We start from the raw sequence: 24,320 nt of genomic DNA on the forward strand, positions 1-24,320 counted from the left end.
AAGAGGAGGAAGGGGATTCCGGCAAGTTAGCGAGAGTTCTCCTCCTCTGCCACCACTTGTGCCTAAAGTACTGGTCCAAAGTTTCAGATTTCAAGAGAAGCCAGATTTTTTTGCAAGGAATATCCTGATGATTAAAACCTGTATCAGATAAATCTTGTCTAGCAGTCAGGTTTATCCCACAGTCTTGCACAGACTTGCAGCTCCTTGTAAAGGTTATGGAGAAAGATCATTAACTAGGGAAAATATTAACTTCCTGACAATAAGCTCCGTGGTTCTCCTTTTTCTCTGTAAAATAACGAGAATGAACTGCCCTGGAAGTAAGGAAGCCTTTGCCAGAGAAATGTAGAAATGTGAATGACCCCAATGATCCTTCGTCAGTAGGGGATAGTCAGAATACGAAGGACCCCATTAACCTTGAGTCCCCATGATGGTATCCTATGAGATGCAGGTGTCCCGGGAGTTTCTTGTCTACCAGGTTATATCATGGACAGTAATGACACCAGGATTCCACCTCTGATAGAGTAACTTAAAATGACTGCCTTGGGTTATGTAATTGTGGAAAAAAAAAAAATCTTCCTGTAATGCATACCTATCACAAGGCTAAGAAGAGAAAAAAAATAATTTAAAGTGTGTCAATATCAATAGTATTGCACTGAGTCTCAAGAACAATTTCTCCCAATGCATTATGGGGGTTTTTTTTGTCATGGTAAAATATGCATAACAAATTTAACGTTTAAGTGCATGGTTCTTGGCTTAAGCTTACCCATACTGTTTCATAGCCATCACCACTATTAAACAGTTCCCCAGTATCAGGCTTCAAGATGGATTAGTAGGTGAAATGCTGAATGTACCAGCATTTCCCAGCACCCACATGCTGTAACTCTAACCCCAGCACTGAGTAATGGGTAGGATGGAGACAGGTGGATCCAGGACTCGCTGGCCAACTAATCTAACCAATCAGTGGTTGTCAGATTCAAGAGAGACCTGTTCTCAAAATATGAGCTTAAGAGTGATAGAGGACAATGCTCACCAACAGGTACACATCCCCACACAAAAAAACACAGTTCCCCAGTATCACTTTCCACAGCCCCCTGGCAGTTACCTCCTACTTCATCTGTATGAATTTGACGAAGGACTTTAATTGGAATCGCAGTACTCATGCATTACAATTTCTTACTTAAGGCTGAACGGTCCCATTGTACACCTGGTCTTCATTTTCAGCTATTTTTGTGGACACTAGATTTGCTCATACATTTGCCTATTAGTGCTGCCATGGACATAAGTGTACAAATGCCTCACTCAAGTCTCTGCTTCTGTTTTTTCTGGGATCTGTGCCTAGAAGTGCAATAGCATAATCATTCAATTAATTCTATTTTTAATTTTCTGAATAATTGCATTTTTTTAATTTTGCAAATTTTCCTCCAGGATCTTGTATTGCTTCACAAGGTGGGAAAAAAAGAACGGCCTCTCCTTGTGCCCTCAGATTAGTTCTTAATCTGGAGCTTGTGGTCAGAGTATGCATTAGAATAGCACCTGTAACCAGATGGCCTACCTCTGCTTTACTGACTGCAAGGAATGTAGGAAGTGGATTGACAACTTCTGGCTCACTTGTTCCTCTTTAATACAGGATTTGTCTTAAAGGTCAGCTAGTAGCTAGTGGTTAGGTGGATGAGCCCTGGGCTTCAGATCTGGATTCTGGTTGTATTGCTAACATTTATTTTGCTGACCTTGGGAAAATGAAGAGCCATGGTTTCCCTTCCTGTAAAATGAGGACAATAGCTGCTTTGCAGGCTTAAATGAGGACTGTAAAATGCTTAGTCCACTGTGACAATTTGATCTGTCAATTTGACTGGATTGTGAGATACCCAAATAGCTGCTCTTCTGCATGTCTAGTGCTCAGCAAGTTTTCTGAACAAGCATTCTCTGAAATAAAGGGTTTGCTGAGCCATATGCGTGCTAGCCAGAAAAGGACCAGGTCCCAGGACACGTTCTGTAATTACCAGCAACAAGACAGCTAAGAACATTTTTATAGTGAAAATGTGAAAGGAAAGTAGATTGTTTACATAGAACTAGCATTGGCTAGGAATAATAGGGGTAGGACAACGACGTCATGGGAACATTTGTGCATGGAGGACAGTCTGTAATAAGTGCTTGCTGCTTCTGGATTCCAGGTTAGGATTAGTCCAGAAAGTTTATGGGTAAATTGGAGCTGGTGGCCTTTCAGATATTGACTTTATTTTTATTTTTATTTTTTTTGACTTTTTTTTAAAGGCCAATTTATTTTGTTTTTATTTTATGTAATTAGAAACATACACCATCTGCATGCAGTACATGTAGTGCCTGAGGAGGCCAGACAAGGGCATCAGCCACTGGAACTGAACTTACAGGTGACTGTAAACCATGTGGGTGCTGGAAACTGAACCTGGGTCCTGTGCAAGAACAACGAGTGCTCTTAACCACCGAGCCATCTCTCCAGCCCCAGACACTGGCTTTCTGAAAATTTCCTTCCTAGCAGTATTTGTTCACTCTGTAGAAAAACACTTTAAATTTACCCAACATCTTTGGAACTGGGGAAACGATTGCATTTCCTTAAAGAGAAAGGAAACTAGCTCCTAGGAATAAGGCCATTCACTGGTTTAAAAGAAATCCACCAGGACAGGCTCCAAAGCTACAAAGAGAAACCCTGTCTCATAAAACCAAAAGAAAAAGAAAAAGAAAGAAATCCAAAGCTCTCTTTGACCTTTATTCTTGAGCCAAACCTGTTCTTTCATGGAGACACCCTAGATTCCCTCCTGACACTTGAACATCTCTCCTTAGTGTCATTCCGGTAATAGTCGGGTCAAATCCAGGACCTGGTGCTTGCTAGGCAGAGCTTCTTCTGTTCCTCTGGCCTCTGCTATTGTCATTCAGATGCCACCTCCCCAGAACAGTCTCCCTGGTACCTAGAGAGGTAACTCATAGCCATCAGAACCCTACTTACTATATCATCACCTCACAGCACTTGCTAGTACCTGAAATTATCACTCAACCTCAAGAAAATCCTGTAGACCTGGCTCATGAAGTGTGCAGGCCCAGGGGATTAGGCTGTACTGCTTGACAACAAGCTAGAAAGACAAGTGAGAAGTTGACTTCGTTACTAAAATGTCCTCTGTAGAACTGTGGACCTGTATGCCAGAGCCTGGGGCCATGATGGAGACATAAGCAGATTGAAGAGCACTGCAAGGCCACATGATTACCTATTTACAGAGCATCGTGTTTTGGTTTTTTAATCTCTACTCTTGTTGCTTACATTGTGGACTTCTGAAGAATTCATTCTTCAGCAGAAAACTCTAGATTTTACTTGCCACTAAATTTCATACCAGATTCCTGGAGCTCCCAGTGGAAGGTACATTAGAACCTGAGCCAAGAAACAGAGCTAAGAAGAGATATATATTAGGAGATATATTAGAAGAAATTGACTTGTGTTATGTGAACCCATGAGCATCTGTTAAAGAATCTCAAGAATTTATTAAGGTATAAAATGGGGATAATACATTCACTGATACAGAACAAAGTAGACACTGCTATTTATCCTGCTGTCCTTGTTCTCCGTTCTGCCCAGGGGCAATGGGAACCAACCATCCTGCTCCATCCGCCCAAGAAAGAGTGCATGAGCCCTGTTCTTCTCTCTAAAGCAGGCAAGGCCATGCCCTACATCAAAGCCATTGGCTGAAAGGAATGAATTACCACAACACTTCCCCTTTTTAGTCTAAATAAAAGGGTTCTAATCCTAACATAAAGCTATATGCAATAAGAACAATTATGAAGTATTGTCCAGAAGAAAGAAAAGGTAATGACATAAACAAAAATGGAATTACAACCAACAAGAACAACATCAAGCAAAAAAACACATATTCAATGTCCAGACCATAGGTAATTGGCAAATTACAGAGATTATGCCAACAGCTATTCTATCCCGAAGAATCTAAATCTTGTACCTGAAATGTGCTTAGCTAAAATATGAGAGGATTGTAACTGTAACTATCTAGTCTTCAACCCCATCAAAGACCTGAGGAGGAAAATAATACCTAAGTAAACAGGAAGTGCAAGCAAGCAGATGTAAGAAATGACAGAAACAACTGGCTGCTTGGACAGTTACCCAGTGTTCTGCAATGTTGGGGCATGCTACTTTGGCTATAGGCCTAGAATATCTGACAGACCATTTTCAGAAGCAGGAAAATTTGAAAGACTGGCCTACCCTGTCTTGGCAAGGTTCAGCAGTTGCTTTTCCTTATTTCCTGCTTATCTAGACTGGACAGCATGTTTACTGTCAGCAGTTGAGGCAAGGACAGTTCTTTGCCCAACAGGCCAGTTTTGCCAAGAAGAAGACAAACTCCATATGGAGTGTCTTTGACGCTCATCATCTTCTCAGGAGTAGATTGGCACTGCCAGGAGCAATTGTGTCTCATGTCAACCATTATTATGTTAAAAGTTATTAAAACATTTAAATGCTATATTCTCTAGATCTTTGAAGTGTTTAAAGATTACCTATCCATCTGAAATATGTCTCTATATGTCTAGAAAACCTAACTGATATAAGTATGACAAGCATGGGTGACTATTAACCTATAATTCTTATCAACCTATATAGCTTAAAGACTAAGGCTTCACATTATAAAAATCAACAGGCCGGGCGTTGGTGGCGCACGCCTTTAATCCCAGCACTCGGGAGGCAGAGCCAGGCGGACCTCTGTGAGTTCGAGGCCAGCCTGGGCTACCAAGTGAGCTCCAGGAAAGGCGCAAAGCTACACAGAGAAACCCTGTCTCGAAAAAACCAAAAAAAAAAATAAAATAAAAAAATAAAAATCAACAATCTGTAAACAGATGTACAGTATAAGGACAATGACCTTGAATTTGTGACAATATACAAAAATATCTTAATCAGAGGTAGAAATGTATAGTGCAATATGACAAAAATATCCTTAATTTGTATCAATATACAAAATATCCTAAGCAGAAGTAGAACATGCATACAGTATGACAAATATAATTTTGAATTTGTATCAATATACAAATTATCTTAGGAACAGAAAAATAACTTTGAATTTGTATCAATATACAAGAATCTATACCAATGCAAATTATCTAAAACTGATAGTTGCTGTTTTGATTTACAAGTAGATATAATAATCTACCTTATCTTACCTACCCCCCTTTTTTCTATTCTAAATGAGATTCCTAAGTATAATCTTTATTGTTCCACCCCCAACCCTAGAACAAATTATAACCAACCCCTAACAAATGACAATTATCCATAACCCTGAGAAAACGAAAACCTGTTGGGGGAAGGGAGTGTCTCCCTGTTGTCTAGGGGTGATGGTATCTCTGTGAGATCCTGTAAAAAACTAAAACAATGATTAAGTCTCATGAGGACTAGCTGTAACATTTGTAGCCAGTCTCAGTAATGGGTAAAGTTTATCTGAAGTTCTGGCTAGAGTGGTGTAAGATGGTGGACTATTTCAGCTAGTCATCGCATATATTATAACTGTGAGGCTAGCAAGGCAAACCAATAAGAAGGGCAGGTCAATGGGACATGCAGGCTGGGACGCTGTTCAAGCCAAAGCTGGTCTAGAGGTAAAAACTTCCTCCTTTGGAGGGCCCCATACTGCTCTTAGTAATACCTATGGATTGATTGAGTCAGGCTTCCTAAAGTTATCTCCTAAAGTTATCTGGGGTGATCTTCCTTCCTAAAAGTCCATCAGGAAAAGAAAAAAAAAAAATGTTAAGCCTGGCGGTGGTGGTGCATGCCTTAAATCACAGTACACTGGAGGCAGAGGCAGGTAGATCTCAGAGTTTGAGGCCAGCCTGGTCTACAGAGTGAGTTCCAGGACAGCCAGGACTACACAGAGAAACCCTGTCTCCAAAAAACAAAAAGGAGCCAGGCAGTGGTAGCACACACCTTTAATCCCAGCACTCAGGAGGCTGAGGCAGGTGGATCTCTGAACGTTCGAAGCCAGCTTGGTCTACAGAGTGAGTTCCAGGACAGGCTCCAAAGCTCCACAAAGAAACCCTGTCTTGAAAAAAAAGGTCCTTGAGTACCATCAGTTAGTGGACTTGGTCAATCTCTAAGTACCTTCTTAACAGCACTTTGGTCACCATTTGTAAATAAGTGGAAACTGGATGTTGAGTGGTTTTCCAAAGCTGTGACTTGAAGACACAAGCTAAGAACTTAGAGGAAGCAGTCATTCCTTTTGGCTCATGGTTTCAGAGGGTAGACTGTTATGTGGCTAAGGCTTGGTACTGTGCAGCAGGAAGTATGGGCCTTCTCCTCTGCCTCTTATTCTATCCAGACCTCTACTTTATAGGATGGTGCCACCTGCATTCAGAGGCAGGTCTTCCCCTTTAATCCTCTCTGGAAACACCCTCATAGACACACCCGGGGTGTGCTTTACAAATACCTTGAGCTCTTTTCAGTTGAATCAAGTAGTACATGCCTATAATCCTAGCACTTTGAAGGCTTAAATTCAAGGCCAACCTGGGCCACATAGTTCCAGACAGCCTGAGCTATACTACAGTGTGGCATCTATCTCCAAAAAAACAAATCAAGACACAGAGAAAAATAAAAGTAAGATTTACTATCCTAAGCTGGGAAAACTGAAATGACACAAAGACATGACCGCCATAGAGGGGAAGGGTCCTAATCTCTAGGTGAGACACTTGAGGAACCTCAGGAAGTGATAGAAACCATATCATCTGTTTTCTCACCCCTTGCCCATTTCTCTGACACCTGGACAGCAGCAGTAACTAGCCCATTCTTTCATAACTCTTATCCACTAGCTGGATTTGGTTACTTAGATGTAGAGCAGCTCAGTTTGAGCCAGATTTCCTAGTGTTCCATGTTCCCCAGCCGTCAGTGTAATCAGTAGTAACGTGAATCACAGCTCCCAAAGCTCACTCATTTCCAGTGCCCAGTGTGTTCTCTTGGTGGGTCTGATGCTGTCTATAGTATGATGGTCCTCCTCTCATCCAGATTTATTCTGCAGGTATTGCCTGCCATTTATTGTGAGACCATTGAGTGATTTTTTTTTAATGTCTCCCATATAACCAGGATTATAATGCTCATAACACTTTTGGAAAATAAGGGAAAGTAAAAGAAGAAAAATCATACTAATGCCTATTCAGAAGTAAGTACTATTAATATTTGGGTGTGTATTCTCTCATGTATTTGTACATAAAACCAAACTACTTATCTAACTGTTCTTGCATGTTTTACTTAACATGTTTGATTAGATAACCCATGTAATTAGCTTATTTGTCAATATTTAATGATTTTCTAAAACCTGCATTATAGTTTACTTAACCAGCCTCTCATTGGATGCTTATATCGTTTCCAGTTACTGGAAATTATAGAGATGACCAAGAAGGTTTTTTGTTTGTTTGTTTTGTTTTTGTTTTTGTTTTTGTTTTTGTTTTTTTTTTTTGGAGACAGAGTCTCGCTGTGTAGCCCTTGCTAGCCTGAAACTTGCTATGTAGACCCCGGTGGCCTCAGCTCACCTACCTGTGCCTCCCAAGGGCTGGGATTAAAAGCATATGCCACCACATCCAGCATGGAATGGATTTATTTATTTATTTATTTATTTATTTATTTATTTATTTATTTATTTATTTATTTTCGAGACAGGGTTTCTCTGTGTAGCTTTGCTGCCTGACCTGGAACTCACTCAGTAGACCAGACTGGCCTCGAACTCACAGAGATCCACTTGTCTCTGCCTCCTGCGTTCTAGGATTAAAGGCGTGCACCACCACCACCACCACCACCACCACCACCACCACCACCACCACCACCACCTGGCCTGGCTGCTCATGTTTTTGATTTTTGTCTTGTGTTCATTCTTAGAAGTAAAATTACAGGAAGAAAAGGTATGAATTATGTAAGATGGTACATTATTTTAGATGGTATATGTTGACAAATTGTTTCCAGGTTGATAGATTACCTCAGGAAACTTGGTAGCATTTAATAAACATGGCTTGAGAGGTGGAAAGTCAATGTACCTGAAGGGCTTAGAAGCTACTTAGTTCATTTTGAAAAGGAAATCATTTATTTACCTCCTTACTCAGTTGTTTATCTACCTCCTTAAAATGAAGATACTCATTTCTCTATTTGCTACTGGTTTGACACAGAACTCACCATCTCTCTCTAGTAGCCACAGTCTGGCTTAGTCACTTGATTTCACTCATGGCTGTCACTTGCCTTTCCAGGCAGTATCAATTGCTAACATGCTCTCCTTTGGCCTTATCAGTGACAAGTCCTGAGAAAGACCACGCCTATTTAGCACCACAGGGGCGGTGGATGATTGCCTCATTCTTGTCCTCTGTCCCTTTCCAGCACTGCCTAGGAACGGTCTTCGAGACCTAATTAAGAGCGATTTCCTTGCTTTCTGTCCCTGTGTCTTTCATAAGGGCTGCCAAGCACAATGAAGGTTCTCTTATTGAAGGATGCCAAGGATGATGACAGTGGCCAGGATCCATATATCCAGGTAAGTGGCTGAGCCTTACTCCTTGGCCTCTAAACTAGAACTTTCTTGCTAGTGGAGGTAGGGGTGAGAATGCTAAAAGTCAGTGAACTTGATGCATAGCTAATGTGATGGCATGCTCCCTTATTTCCAGATAGCAGTTAATGTGATTTCATGACTTTATTTTCAAGACAGCTCTGGCCAACCAAGAATGCCATTCTTTCATTTGCAGGAACTGGGATTGTACGGACTGGAAGCTACGCTAATTCCTGTTCTGTCCTTTGAGTTTTTGTCTCTTCCCAGTTTGTCAGAAAAGGTAAGAGCCCCAAGCTAGGGCTTGCCCCCTGTAGAATTCTTGGCAGCCCAAGCCACAAGAGTATTAGCCTCATTTTACCACTAGACATGAACACAAGGGCAGTACACACTCACCTGGGTGCTGGAGACCCCCCCCCATAGGCTTCTCTCCCTGAGCCCCTATTGGCTTCATCAGGAAGCTGTGGGCCCCGGAGATAGGGCCCTACCAGCATGGCTCTCAGAGTTAGGGCCTTTTTAGTCTATCCCTGGCCCATGCACAGAAGACTAGGGAGGTGTTTCTGGTTTTAGAGTGAGCTCTGGTGTAGCAACTAAGCCAGGCACCTAGCCAGTAAGGAAGGCCAAATGCAAGCCCAGGGCTTCTGCCCACTACTTTGCTCTACTCAGTAGGCTTGGCAGATACTGCAGGAGTCAGGCAGTGAGGCCACCATAACTTTCAGATTGATGGTGGCCTGAGGGTGTGCTGGGTGTGCACAAGGCACGTTTGGTACCCAGTACTGTAAATAAACAAAGATTTGGTGTGGACACCTGGAGTAAAGTCAGGGGTATGCAGCAGCTCAGTGCCTGGCTCAGAGGTATTCAGCATAGTACTGTGTTTGAACCTAGGCTTCAGCTGGGTTTACCTCCTTGATAGTCTAGTTGTGTAATGGATACAGGTCAAGTTTGCCCTCCTGCCTGCATCTTACTCCACTGACCCATCCCATGCTGGGTCAAGTTGCCCCTCCGCTCTGCTCATCTCCTGGGTTGCAGGTGTATGTCTCTGCCCAAGAAGGAGCTTCTGGCTGTGACAATGAAGGGCCTTACCCAAAGCCCAGCATGGCTCCAGGCCCACAGTCAGTATGAGGCAGGTGTCAGGTGGGTGCAGGAAGGCAGGGTAGGACTGGTTGCCCACTTCTTTGCAGATGCACTTGGACTCAGGCTCATAGCTCTGGGAGAGGCTGAGACTGAGCCAGCCTCTGTTGGTTTTGGTGCAGCTGTCTCATCCCGAAGGCTTTGGAGGACTCATTTTCACCAGCCCCAGGGCAGTGGAAGCAGTGAAGCTGTGTTTGGAGAAGGACAATAAAACTGAAGGTGAGCGTGGGTCTGCTCCCGATCCACCAGACTTATTTACTCTCCTTTCTTTTCTGAGTCACTGCAGTCCAGAGGTGCCTACATGCCCGAATGCCTGGGCATGCTGGCTTACAGGTGCCCCCCTGAGTCCCCACACAGACATGGTTGAGAGGGTGCTCTCATTTCCCATTTATTCGTTTGTTTTATTACATCATTTTTATTATGATGTACTTACTTCTTTATTGGGTACATGCCATGATATGTGTGTAGAGATCAGAGGACGGTTGATTCTCTCCTTTCACCCCATGGGTCCCAGGGATCAAACTCAGATCGTCAGCCTGGATGGCAAACGCCTTTACCTGCTGAACTATCTCTCGAGCCCTCAGTTGCCTTTTAAATGTTTACTTATGTGTTGTGCCAATTTCTTCCTCTGAAAGTAGAGTACGTGACACTTTACTCAAGTGGGGAAATGCGTCATGGCCCTGCCAACGTCCTTTTCGACATGGCCACCCCTTGTTCTCCATAACAGCAGTATGTAGTGACCCAACCTGTTTCCTGACACCCAGGCTCCAGACTGAGTGCTAAATATAGTCCGGAGGCATGCACAGTACTGTGACCTCACTTACAGTTAAAATACAGGAATGGGGAGTTCTTCCAGTGAGAGGAAGCAATTGGGAGATGGTTAGTGCTGGGGCTTAGGAGTCCTGCAGGCCTGGATTCATGCAGCCATACTGGCCGCTGTGAGCTCCTTGACCTTTCTTTCCCTAGGTGACCTGACCTTGGAGAAAGCTCCATAACACCCAAACCATGGGGTTACTCTCCTACTAGCTGAAACAAGTTATGGCTGCTCTGTGCCAGGTGTCTTGAGCCACAGGTTTTTGATGTACGCTGCATAGTCTGAGTCCACAGAGGAGCATCCAGGACGTTGCCAGGGGCAGAGTGGTCAGTGAGGGAATGAGGGTAATAGTGCTGTCACTGTCATCTTCTTGCACAAGTAGCTGGCTTGCTCTGGAGACTGAGTGCTCAGTCTCCTGCTGAAGTGAAGGCTGGGGCCTTAGAATGAAGAAGCCAGCTGTCTTAACAGCATCCAGATGGCCACTTTGTATGCATAGCTCATGTGTAACTCCGTGTTTTGCAGACTGGGAAAAGTCTCTGAAAAACAGATGGAATGCCAAGTCTGTGTATGTAGTTGGAAGTGCCACTGCTTCTCTAGGTAAGGAGTTCGGGAAGATGAAGGTTCAAATCCTAGGTGGGATGGATGAGATTTCATAATCAGACCATATCCAGCCTGGTACCTATGAGCTGCTTATTTCTGGAATTCTTCATTTAGTATTTTCAGGACATAGTTGGCCAAGAGTAGCCGAAGTGGAGAGAAATGAAATGACAAAGCAGGGATGAGGGGGCCACACGTGCCTCCTGTATTGAGGGCTAGCCTTAGTAAGTCCTCCTGCCTCCGTTCAGTCCCTGGGGACTTCAGGCTTCCTGGCTCACTTGTCCCTGGTAGCCTGGGCCAGCAACGCAGTGCAGGGACAGCTTTGGTGCTGAACAGAGTCTATACCTGCAGGAGGCTTTTTCCTCAGGCACAGTACATTTATAATGATCCATGAATGAAAAGCTGGTGGTGTTCCCATTGAAGCTGTCATTGGTGATAACATAGCTACCTAAATGCAATACCCACCATACATCCTTCCTCTGGAAGGCGCGTATTCCTCTATGCAGGTAGCAGTGCTGAGTGGGCCCTACCTTCATCCACATCCTCTGCAGAGTAGCCACATGTTCACTGTCTGGAGAAGGCAAGGAGCCTTCATCTGTCTGCTTCTTGTTCTCTTCAAAAAGGCTTGGCTGGGTGTGGTGGCACACACCTTTAATCCCACCCAGCCCCTGGGAAGCAGAGGCAGGAGGTTCTCTGTGAGTTGGAGGCCAGCTCTCTATGTAGAGAGCTCCAGGACTGCATTGAGAGAGCAGCTGGGACAGCACCCTCCCTAAGCTACCTGTGTCCATAGTGCTATGGGTCCTTGTCTGTGGTTATGAAACCTTTCCTCTGCCCCCTCCAATCCAGTCTGACCATGTCAGCCCATTACCCCTTTCTGGATGGGAGCTGATCACATCTCTCTAATGAAATGAGGGCTCTTTAAAGAGATGCTTACAAAACTTAGTGGCTCCCAAATGCTCACCATCTCCTGACTGATAAGCAGATGCCAACAGTTGGCCTCATTATCACATAAGCCTAAGGTAGTCCTACAGGGCCTGTGTTTTGGGCTCATGTAGATAAGCTAAGTGGGATTCAAAGAAGCTAGTTAAGACAAAGACCCCTGTGCCCAGGGCTCCCTCATCTTGGAAAGGATAGCCATGGTCTTTCTACTTGGCGTCCAGAGTACATGTCTCCATGAGTGGGAAAACAGTGCCTGTACATTTGCACTTTAAAAGTAATGTAGGAACAAAAGGGTTTCCATAACTGTCAAAGGAATTCACCTCTTCATCATCTTCCAGTGAATAAAATCGGCCTGGATGCAGAAGGAGCACACAGTGGAAATGCAGAGAAGCTTGCTGAATATATTTGCTCCAGTAAGTGAAGACCGCCTCACATGAAACCCACCCTCCCTCACAAAACATGCTCCCAAGCAAAGAACTGGCTCCCCATAAGGTTGTCTTTGGTCAGCACATGGACCAGCCCTAGGGCTGTTTGGACTTAGGTGGTGATTTGCCTTAAGCTAATTATGGGTTTTAGGGTCTGAGGGGTACAGAGGAGAGTTTTAGAATGGAGATTCTGGGATGAGGGCTGGAAGATTGAGAATGCCCGCCTCTGTGCTGTGTTTCCTGACCTCTTCCTGTGTGTCTAATCCAGCTGCAGACACAGGTCCCTGCAGCTGTGTCACCCAGCCCCAGGACTCAAGTAGAATCCTCTTGCTCTACGTCAAGGGAGGGAATCTGGACCTGCTCTCAAGGTCAGCCAGACAGGCGTTTACAGTTTTGCAGGCAGGTCTCTGTCAGAGCTACCAGACTCTAGAGTTGGAACAGGAGAACATCTGGGGAAAATGTAAACCCTGGGTCTTGGCTCTGACCGGGTCTGTAATGTGCTGACCCCTCTTGAGGAATTGCTTTGGGATCTGCTGGGCTGGGAGGAGGGCAGGATGGAGTGCTGACCTGGCTTTGGCTTTCCTCAAAGGCTGTAGGAGCTGGGCATCTTCTTTCCCCCTTAGCATAGTATCAGGGTGAAGAGGGAAGACCCTTCAGTGGATTTTTTTATGGCTTCTCAAACAATAATGGATGAAACAAACTATGTTAGTTAAAAACTATGCCTTCTCGAAGTAGTATTGGCTTTTGTGATCTGTAAACTTGCATGCAAAAGTCTTCTTAGGTTCTCGTGCCATAAGGTACTCCCATTGCCAAGAGGTTCTCTAGCTTTTACATTTTAGTGTTCCTCCGGAAGATGCTCCTAAAATCCTGAACTCTTGACTAAGGCTCCCTAGATCCAGACAGGCCCTGGCCAGAGCCACCTGCAGATTTCAGCAGCAAGCAGGGGATGGCAGAGGCCCTCCCCAAGCTGCCAATTCTCTGCTTTTTTTCAGTCTGGAAACAGACATCTGTCTTGGTTAGGTTTGACTGTTAACTTGACGTAGCCTAGAGTGACATGAGGAATCTCAATAGAGGAATTACCCAGATCAGACTGGACTGTGGATATGGCTTTGGAGTTTGTCCTGATTGATAACTGATGTAGGAGGGTTCTGCCCACTGTGGGTGGCACCATTCCCTGGGCAGGTAGTGTGGGGTTACACAAGAAAGCTAGCCAAGCCTAACTAAGCCTGTGAACCAGTCAGCAAGGAACTTTGCTCTACAGTCAGTTTCTTGCTTCAAGTTTTTCTCTTCCTTCTCTCAGTGATGGACTATAACCTGTTAGCTGAAATAAATCCCTTTCTCTCTAAGTTGTTTTGGTCAGAGTGTTTATCGTGGCCAGGGAAATGAATCTAGAGCATCTTTCTATTTAAATTGTTTAACTGATACAAAAAATTATACATATTAGTGGCATATCAATTTCTTTTAAAAAACAATTTCAAAGCTCGGGGTATAATTGAGTGTCAGAGTACTTCTTTAGTATGCATGAAGTCCTGGATTCATTCCCTAGCAATAAATAAATAAATAAATAAATAAATAAATAAGCATTTAACTACCTTTTGGTAATTAAACCTCAGCAAAACTAATGTTAACGAGTGCTCAGTGTGCCCCAGGAGCCAGTCTTCACAGCCAGCCAGGGAAAGAGCCATGTCTGGTGACAAATGTGCTGTTCAGGATGGTAGCTACAGTAGTCCAGACTAAATACAATTCCACATTCAGTTCTTCAGATGCACAGGGCACAGTTCTTCAGTGACCCTGCATTGGACAGTGAAACATTCCTGTCATCACTAGAAGTTCTTTTTTCATGTGCTATTATTGAGGCACTGGGGGAACAAGGACTCAGGCTGTGAGGTTAATGGCTAGAATTCAGAATTAAACCTGCAAATCCATTGATGCATGTGGCCTATTATCTTCAGCAAACCTAACTGAACTCTGCTTTGTGTCCACTTGCCTTCAAGGAGCTGCTGGCTAGGTACCACCTAGATTCAGAGTGAGGGAACCCCACTGAAGTGAGAGTTCTAGGGTGCCTGACCCTGGTGTGGCAGAACTTCGGGGGCTTGCAATACCTAACAGGGTCCCCTCTGATCACTCTTCTTCAAAGAGGGAGCTCTAGCCATGGGATGATTTACCAAGTCTACATTTTCCTGAACCCCATGTTCATTGGCTGAGGAGGCCTGTTGGGCACCTGATGCTTGAACTGAACTTCTCTTCCCAACTTCTATACTCTCTGCCACTTCATAGAACACCAAGTCAGTTAAGTCTGCCATAGCAGATCTTGAGCCAGACACCCAGGGCTGTTAGAGTATAGGGCTAGGGCCCTCCAGCCCTCCTGCCTACTGGGAGCTCCCAATGTAAGCTGGGCTTGGGAAGGCAAGTGACTTAAGCTGTGAAAAGAGCAGCAAACATTTGGTGTGCTGAGGCTACTATACCAAATGGGCTTTTCTTCACACCAACAGCCAACTGTCCAACTCCTCAGATACCAGCTGGGAATCCCATAATGTAATTCAGTTCTGAATCAACCCAGAGTAAGTGCAGACCCACAGGAAAAGGCTCAATCCCACAAGACTGCCCCAACTTTAGACGTAAATATTGAGTATCCAAGGGACTCACACTCTGTCCAACTGGGTTGCAAATCTGGTTCCCACAGCCCCTTCCTGAGGGTCAGTAACTTGGAAGAATGGCTTTGAGAACTCAGGGCAACACTCTGCCCATGTTCACTGGTCTGTTATAAAGGGCACGATAGGGGCACAGGTGCCCAGCCAGATTTAGATGCAAAGCGGGATCTGAAGCATAGCTGTACATAGCACCGAAGCCTGTCCTTTAAAAACGTAGACCTCAATACAAAGGACAGATTATGGTGTTCTCTTGGGATTGCCAGCATTTAGGAGAGATAATTGCCCATTCCATGGATGGGACATTTTGTCTCCAGGGCAAGTCTTGAGCGCTCCTCAAATTCCATGCATCTGTTCTGGAAGGAGACAGAAGTGCCTGAGTCACTGCTCATTATAAGGCCTAGGGCCACCAGGCTGGTTTCCTTGCTTTGTAAGCACGAGGCAGAGGGTCAATGCCACTTGTGAACTCCCACACTGTGCTTCAGCTGACTGGCCCAGGCTTGGCAGGCTGGATAGTAACATGCTGTACCCTGTCTCTGGGGATTGGTCCTCTCCTACCTGTGAGTCCTAGGGTTCAAACGCAGATCATCAGGCTTAGATACAAATACCCTTACCCAGCCCTGTTGTCAGCCTGGAGATTCAGTCTTTGCAAAGTTATTGTTACTTCTAGCTTATTACCAGCTTGTCTGTAGGCCTAATAAACCTTCCATTTGTAATTAGAATATACAGATAAAGTCCTAGTTAACTGCTGCTAGTGAGGACCTGTACCTGGGTTTTTACCAAGAAGACATGAATGATTTTCTCTTGATGTAAACTGCAGCCCACCCCCACCCCGGTTTGTTTTGTTTTGTTTTGTTTTTCAAGACAGGGTTTCTCTTTGTAGCCCTGGTTGTCCTGGAACTCGCTCTGTAGACCAGGCTGGCTTGAACTCATAGAGATCCGCCTGCCTCTGCCTCCTGAGTGCTGGGATTAAAGGTGTGCGCCACCACCACCAGTCACAGTCCAATTTTAAAGTTACAAATGTACTTCCAGTGTGTGTCATAATAAGACCAACTCCTAGCTATTGCTCATTATTTTACTTGATGATTATTTACTATGAGTCAGGCATCATTGTGGGCACTTAAAGCTGTTAACCCATTTAGCCAGATCACTCGTTATAGACAACTGTCCTCCTCTCCTATCTCTCTCAGAATGAGAGAGTAACTACAAGGTAAGTGGCATAGAAGCAAAGACAGTCACATTTAAAGAGACAGAAGCCAAGGAAGACTGGACTGCTGCCTTTCTTTGAAATGACCTCCTGGATGTAGAGTTCCTGCTCCCATGCTCCATTCAGCTTCGATGCCCTGATGATGTGCACTTGAGGCTTGCGTGCACAACTCAGTTCTTCCTCACATCGGGATGCTCCTGTTTGCACCTCTCACTGTCTTGTGGAGACTGCTCCTCAGGCCCCTCCTCAGCAGCACTGTATCACTTGAACTTCAACATTGTCACTAGTCATCTGTGTTAGCCCACAGTGCCAGGCCACGCCCTGTTACAGCAATGGAGAGCAGAGCCCTTGGGCTCCACAAGTCACCATGCATGCGTGCGTGCGTGCGTGCGTGCGTGCGTGCATGGTGGTGGTGGTTGCACTCATTGCATTGGCCTACGTAGGTTGAAAATCAGCCAGCTTTGCTATTGCACTGACCTAATCAGGTTGAAAATAAATCCATAGAAATTAAGATTTTTTTTTTTTAAAGGAGAGGGTTTGTTGTGGTGGTGTAGTTCCATTTTGTTCAGTTTTGAGTTCAGATCTCAAAATTCTGCAAGCCAGGCTGACCTTGGTCTGTCTGTGCAGACCAGTCTGGTTTCAAACTTGTAGTGATCCTCCTGCCTCTGTCTCCTGCATGCCAGGATCATGGGCATGTGCCACCACAGCCAGCTGGTTTTTTACTTTGGGCAGAGAGTTCTCAGGAAACACAGGTTATTAGATCGCTCTCGGCAGAGTTCCATGTGGACACACTCAACATTTCCTTCCTGGGAAGGCTGCTGAGCTGGCCAACTCTTCGTACGTGAGCCCCAGGTGCTTCCGTGGCAGGTCTTGGCCAGACAAGCCTGTGTCCTCTGGAAGCCCTGCACCACTGCAGCCCAGCCTTAGAGACACAAGATGGAACTTGAGTCCTGTTTCCCACCCATCTAGGAATAACAATAGGAAGAGATAAAGGGGAGGGGAGATTCTCGAATCATCTAGAAGCTCTTTTCATGCCTTTGGGGCAAGGCTTGCTGGAAAGTTGAGCTGTTTGGCTTCCCATAGATGCCCAAGAAAGAGCTTTAGCCCCTAGCTTCCTGCACCTTCAGGCCACAACACTCACAAAAAGACACAGGAGAGCCACCTAGGCCAGGGTGGAGAGCACAGCACCTGAACATGTCTTTAAAAATGGGTGCCTAGGGCTGGAGAGATGGCTCAGAGGTTAAGAGCACTGCTTCCTGAGTTCAATTCCCAGCAACCACATGGTGGCTCACAACCATCTGAAATGAGATCTGGTTCCCTCTTCTGGCCTGCAGGGATATGTGCACTGTATACATAATAAATAAATAATTTTAAAAAATGGGTGCCTAGGAGTGGTACCTGCAGCACTTCACTGGAAAGAGAGCTCAGCAGGCAGCTGTGATCTGTAGTTAATCATTTCCCAAGTCGTGTGCTCTTCTATGTTGGTACCAATATTTACAGAGCAGTTTAAATAAAACATCCACCAGCATGTCACTGTTGCTTGTACTTCAAACACAGTGGCCTACAGCCATTCCTGTCACTTAGCTACCGCTTCTCAGAGCCAGTGCTAGCTGGGGAGTTTGTTTGATTCTTCCTCTGATCTCAGTCACCAGTGGAGTGTTCAGAGGGAGCATCACGGTATAGGAAATATGTGATGTTTGTGCACGACCAACACCCATTACATTTCTTGATCTGATATGGAAGAAATGGTTGGTTTTAGTAAAACACTTTGTGTTCACAGTTAAGGAAGGTCCTTGCATCCGGCAGTCCCTCGGTTTGTTTGGATGGTTTTATTGCAGCTTGCTGTTCTGTCAGTTGCAAAGTGTTCAGGGCCAAACTGTCTCTGGTCTCCGCAGGTGGAGGTGGGGGTGGGGTGGGGCACAGTGAGATGCAGGGCCATTGGAGCAGCCTCCTGTCTTTGATGCCCTCTAGGCACTTGCTTAAGGGGCTGCTGGCATGGCTGGGCAAATAGTAAGGGCAGGGGATTTGTCTTTGTTGGAGGTGGCTACGGAGCCACTTCAAAGTGCCAGTTCCTTCCTGCATATGTGCCTGGCTCAGCCAGAACCCCCTCCAGAGCTAGGAAATGTGCCCAGTGCCAATACCAGCCAAGTCCTTACTTACTTTCTTACCTAGTTAAGTACAGGGCCTGCGCAGATTCTAAATAAGGACCATGAACCAGGGAGTCACGTCCTGACAGCTCAGGCAGCAAGTGGGAGAGTGGTGCCTTGTTTCTGTGGCTGGGTTTTCTAGGCTCTTTCTAGGCTCACATTCCCTCTTTGGTTCTTAGTGGAACCCTTCAAGGCCAGCACAGCACAGCAGTTGCCCCTCCTGGCGACAGGTGCTGGAAATAAGATCTTAAAGCAAAGCTGAGCCTGGAGCCCCCAGCTTCGCTGTCCTGGGAGTTGCTGTCCGTGTGCCTCTGTGCACAGTGTCACTCTGAGAGTTTACAAAGGCTTTACGGTGTCTGGTGGTATGTTCACAGGGTCGTCTTCAGCAGGACCTCTTCTCTTGAGATTTTACCAAGCTCTTACAGTGTCTGGTTGTGTCTTCACAGGGCCATCTTCAGAACTGCCTCTTCTCTTTCCCTGTGGAACTATCAAAGGAGATACTCTTCCAAAAATGCTCAAGGACAAAGGTGACTAGAATGAGCTAATGGCATCCCCAAAGATGAATGTCCTGAGACCCAGGAGACACACATGACCATGTACAGACAGAACTAGGATGCAGTTGGGTCTCCTGATGCTAAACCTTTCTTGAGAGCTGCCTCGGCCCTCACTTCCTGGTGGCATGACTGTGGGATTCATGGAGCAGCCAGGATCAGAACTGTGTGGACAAACTCACACACACAGAACCAAAGGCATCTGTGGGTACCGATGAAGGCTGTGGTTTCTGGGACTTTCTCTGCTGACTCAGCCTTCCCGACTTCAGATTGATTCCACAGTGCTCTGCAGGCCACAGAGGGCTGGGTAGGGTCTTTTGCCCCTTTGTTGAGCTTCCCATTTTTGAGGAGTTGGTTCTCAGAGGTGTGTTGACGGTCCCCATCAGCTACACACTAGGGTGCAGACGCCCCATTCCATTCTCAGTACAATGAAGCCTGTCTCCTGGTTTTGATTGTGCACAGGGATCCCCATGGAAAGCATGCATGTCTATCAGACAATTCCACATCCTGGAATCCAAGGGAACCTGGAGAGCTACTATGAAAGTCAGGTATGTAGGGTTTCTAGGGAGAACAAGTCCTGGCAGGGCAGGCCCCAGGGGAGGAGGATGAGTTGGGGACATGAGATTGCAGGTGTTGATTCTTTTGGGGTTCTATCATTCCCAGCCATGTGACTGCACAGGTGGCTTTTCTGGAGCCCCATTTGTGTATCTGTGATATGGGAATAGACCCATCCAGTGAAAGTGTTATAAGGATTAAAGGAGATAATTCATACAAAGCTGTTTGTGTATCATCTACCATATACAAAGTCCTGAAATAGACAGCGGCCTTGTTACTGCCTTTGCTCTCCATTCTGTGAGGTAGAGGCTGAGCCAACACTGGAAAAGCCCACTGTGGAGTCTGGATTGGGACTGGGAGACCTGGGGCAGGAGAATGCAGAGTGCTTCTTAAATTAATGGCTACCTCCATCACTTCCATTCAGAAGTCACATCCCTTTGCCCTCCTAGAACAGCTTCTGCATACCATGCCTGTGGTGGGGTTCTGTTGGTCAATCCAAGGGTAGAGGAACCATGCAGGCTGGCTGGTTGTTGTCTGTTCTGTCCCCAGAGGGTAGACGTTGACAGAAGCCAACAAGAAGATTGTTAATTCCATGAGGGCTGTTTAACCCATGGGCTGGAGGTGTCTCCTCTGCTGAGACTGGGCTCCACAGAGTCAGTATCTTCTGGCTAAACAGACCGGGGGCCAGCAGACCAACCAGTGGGAATTGCCAGCCTCTCCAACCTCAGCCTGCTATATAAACAAGTCCTTCAGACTATGCCTTGGTGGGCTAAGAATGCCACATAGCCAGGGATCGTACTGATGCAGAACCCCACCCTCCCACCCCCCAGGGCTTCTGGCTTCTGGGCTTAAAGGGTTGAGCTGAGGAATGTTGTCTAGGGGCAAAGGCTAGATCTCATCTTCTCCTTTCCCATAGGGCATCCCAGCCAGCATCACATTTTTCAGTCCCTCCGGCCTAAAATACAGCCTGGAGTATATTCAGGCATTATCTGGTGGCAGCTTTGATCAGATCAAGGTATGGTATTCTGTGGACTTCAGCCTTTTTGCTCTTCACTCTATCCTGGAATTTGCATGTTGAGTCAGACGCCTGTGAGGTGACTAGAGAGTCTGAGGGATCCTGCTACTTCTTTGCTGGTGCTCACCTTCTCTGGGCTGGTCTTATTCTAAGTTTTTTGTCCTGTATAGCCAATTGTTTGGCCTTCCCTGCACGGCATTGTCCTCAGTTAGTGGAGGACTCAAGTGAGGCCCTTCTGGCAGGGTTTGATGTGGGTGTTGGTGCCTTTCCCTCCTTTATTCCATCTTGAAATGGTTTTCTAGTAACACAACTCTTGTGGCACCTGCAACAGAAGTGCCCTTGACCAGACTCTGCAGGGACTGAGGACAAGGTACAAAGTGTGGCCTACAACCCAGGAACATAGGTCCCACTCCCTCCCTCACCCCAAGAGCTCACTTCAGCCAGGTGTTCCAACACGTTAGCTTATCACAGGTGCATCTCACAGGTGTGTCCCACCGGAACATCAGACTTTTCCCAGTTTCAAGGTGGAATGTTAGATGCAGAGCAGCTGTGCCCTGCCCTGGGTCACACAGCTGAAAAGGAAGAATCATGGTTGGAACCCAGAAAGGGGCATGCCAGGCTGTGGGGTGTGATGATACATAGCCATGGTCCTAGCAGTTGCCGGGCAGTGGTCAAGGTTCTTGCAGTCATAGCTTAGGCTAGTCTGGTTGTGGGGAATCCAGCAGGATGGGGTAACTGTCCTCCTTTCAGGGGAAACTGAGCACAGAGATTCAACACCTTGCCAGCATCATATAGTGCATTACTAGAAGGCAACCTTTAGGAGGGTTACTAGGGGAGGAAGGTGGCACCTGAGTCTGCAGCAGGATTGAAGAGAAACGGCCCATGGGTGCTCACCGTGGTCACTGGCTGAGTGAGCACTTGGGCACAGGGAAGAGTTAGCAGCAATGCCAATGCTGCTCATGTGTGTCTCTGTGGACCTGGGCAGCTGATGATGGGAGCATGCCTCAGAACTCACCTGGGCTGACCATGCTGGTCTACCTTGATAAGAACTCATACCACTATAACCTTACTCTGTCCTCATCCTAAGAAAACCCAAGTCGGAGCAAAATGGATGCTTGGAATTTCATCTCAGGGCTTTGCTGCCAGTACTGTCTAGACTCATGGAGCAGCTGGGGCATAGCAAATGTGCCCATCTTAAATCTCTCCCATTCCTTACTGTAACCTGTGGGTTCTTGGCATCCCCCAGTCATCATACCGCCGCTGTTCAGTGTACAACACACCAGTAGTTAAAGATGCTGCTGGGACCTTGGGCTCTGCAGCTGCTAGGAAAGAAAGAGTTTCAGCGCTGACATTGATCACAACTGTGGGCCAATACAAATTCGTGGGAGTCTTCCTTCATCGCTGCGACTCAGTGCCAGCCCACATGGGTACTGTTGAGGTTGAGGACAGAGTCCTGAGATCCATGAACTGGGTGGCTTAGCATTCTTGTTTCAGCTCTACCCCAGATTTGCACAGTGGCCTTCCTTCCTCTAGGAGTTTGTGAGACCCATGTTTATACAGTGCTCTTTAAAATGCAAGGGTTCACAGAAGGTTAATGGGTAACTTGTGACCTGTGCTTGCTGCGTATGGCTGACTTACATAGAATACCACAAAGGAGCCATGCCAGAGCAGTGAGAAATTTATGGCACCTGCCACCAAATGATTGGGAGCCATTGCATTGTCTTTTTCTTTCCTGTCTTCTCACAGTGACCACATGGCCTGTGGGGTGACCATCTGTGCACCGAGAGGTCACACATCTGTCAGTGAGCATATGCCTGTGCCCAGCACTGAACACATAATTCGTTCACCCTGACCACCTCATGTAATCCCCCAGCAGCCCAGCGGACAGCCTGGTTAGAGATAAGGAGGTGGGGGCAGAACCCTGGCCTTCCAGCTTATGGCTGTTCTGTGTTCCTGGAGATCCAGACCCACCTTGGCACCCCACACTCCCCAGAGCCCCTGGAATTGAGGCAGAACTGTCTGCAGCTGGAGCCCCTGAGAAAATGGTGCCTTCCCCAGGCTTTGTCCCCACACACCCAATCCTAAGGCTATGTGCACTTAGGGCAGGAGACTTGTACAGACTCTGAAGCCAGCTTCAGATCAGGTGGCAGTGTTGTCTATGTGAAACATCCGTAGGAATGACGTCCTAACGGAAAGTCTGTCCAGATGACGCCCCGCACACAGCCCTTGCTGGGGTCCTGAGGCCGTGTCTCTTGTGTCTTGCCTCCTCGCAGTTTGTAGCCATTGGCCCCAGTACAACGCGTGCTATGGCTGCCAGGGGCCTGCCTGTGAGCTGCACAGCAGAGAGTCCCACACCGCAAGCCCTGGCTGCAGGCCTCAGCCAAGTGCTGCAGCCCAGCAACTGCTGCTGAGGCCGGCCTGGGCGGGCCAGCTCCTCCCCTGGGCGTCGACAGCTTGCCGCTGCCTCGAGGATGGAGCCCAGGATCAGAGAGGGGCTCTGGAGAAGCTGCTTGTGAGCATGTCACTGTGAGCATGTCATCGCTATGTGTGCAATACGAAAAAATAAGACTGAGCCAAGCCTGGTGGCACACTCCTCATCCCAGCATTCAAGGGAATGGAGACAAGACAGTGGCGAGTTTAAGGCCAGCCAGGACTATACAGTGAGACACTGTCTCAAAAATCCAAATAAAAATAAACAGACCTAACGTTCTGACTCCTTTGCTTGGGATAATTATGCTTCAAATACGAGGATTTTTTATCTCATTCTGAAATGTAACTGCAGCATATCCATCAGGCTAGCTGCTTTTGGAGAGGGGGAGAGAAGAAAGAAGAGGAGGAAGAGATAGAAAGAAATGTAGTGCCCTGCAGAAAGGTTATGAAAAATCTGCCCCCAAACTTTATTTCTTCTAGGCCAGTGATTCTCAACATGTGGGTCGCGACCCCTTCAGAGGGGTCACATATCAGATATCCAGCATATCAGATATTTACATTGCGATTCATATCTAACAGCATCAGGAAGGCTGAGAACCACTGCACTGGGCAGTCCTGGTCTAGACTTGTGATGCATTAAGACAACCAGCCTGTGGGCTGGTGGTGGGGAAGATGGCTGTGCACTGGCAGAGCTGTCTTCATGGAAGGCCAGGTTGGAAGACATCTTCCCTGATGTACACCATGCCTGCCCAGCCTGGTGCAGTTAGTTCTACGCATGTGATCTGATCCCCAGAGCACCTCTGAAGTCCCTGAGCCACCTCCTATCATCACCACAGTAGAGGAGGAAGGGTGTAGTGCCATGGCTTAGGGCTGTGGTCTGGGCATGGTTGGAGTGTGCCCCTCAAAGTTTGTATGGTAGGATCTTGGTCCCCAGGTGCTCACGGAATCTTTAAGAGGTTGGGCATAGGCCTGGCAGGTTGGTTCAGAGGCTCAGTGGGGTAAAGGCCTTGATGCCAACCTTCATAAAAAATCTGGAATGAGAGAACTGACTTCCAATGGGTCTCTGTAAATATATATATATTAAAGAATTTTTTTAAAGGCCTCATGCCAGAGAGGTGACTCAGTGGTTATGAGCATATACTACTCTTCCAGAGGACCAACCTCAATTCTCAGCACCCATGTCAAGCAACTCGCAACTGCCTGTAACCCCAGATCCGGGGAACCCACACCTTCCTCTTCTGGCTTTCACAGGCATCTGCACTCACGCTGTACCCCCTCTCCACACACACATACACATGATCTTGAGAAGAAAATAAATGTTGAAAGAGATGGGACC

The 24,320-nt window shown here is 46.4% G+C and overlaps 1 protein-coding gene across 9 annotated transcripts in view; it reads left to right on the top strand.

The window, feature by feature from the left end:
- Uros (uroporphyrinogen III synthase) overlaps positions 1–23,259 on the top strand; it is a 23,933-nt gene extending 674 nt beyond the window's left edge. For 3 of the 9 annotated variants that reach the window (XM_028868847.2, XM_037209669.1, XM_028868830.2), the window contains exons 2-11: positions 7,088–7,163; positions 8,366–8,516; positions 8,725–8,808; positions 9,779–9,875; positions 10,993–11,067; positions 12,345–12,419; positions 18,880–18,960; positions 19,447–19,532; positions 20,456–20,554; positions 22,828–23,259. In XM_028868847.2, the coding sequence (XP_028724680.1) occupies positions 8,454–8,516; positions 8,725–8,808; positions 9,779–9,875; positions 10,993–11,067; positions 12,345–12,419; positions 18,880–18,960; positions 19,447–19,532; positions 20,456–20,554; positions 22,828–22,965 (798 nt within the window). In that variant the 5' untranslated portion in view covers positions 7,088–7,163; positions 8,366–8,453 and the 3' untranslated portion in view covers positions 22,966–23,259. The other 6 variants (XM_037209683.1, XM_028868857.2, XM_028868839.2 and 3 more) reach the window with 5 other exon arrangements.
- Positions 23,260–24,320: the final 1,061 nt, after the last annotated feature.

The sequence above is a fragment of the Peromyscus leucopus genome, chromosome 1 (assembly GCF_004664715.2).
Source record: "Peromyscus leucopus breed LL Stock chromosome 1, UCI_PerLeu_2.1, whole genome shotgun sequence".
In the NCBI taxonomy this organism is placed as follows: Eukaryota; Metazoa; Chordata; class Mammalia; order Rodentia; family Cricetidae; genus Peromyscus; species Peromyscus leucopus.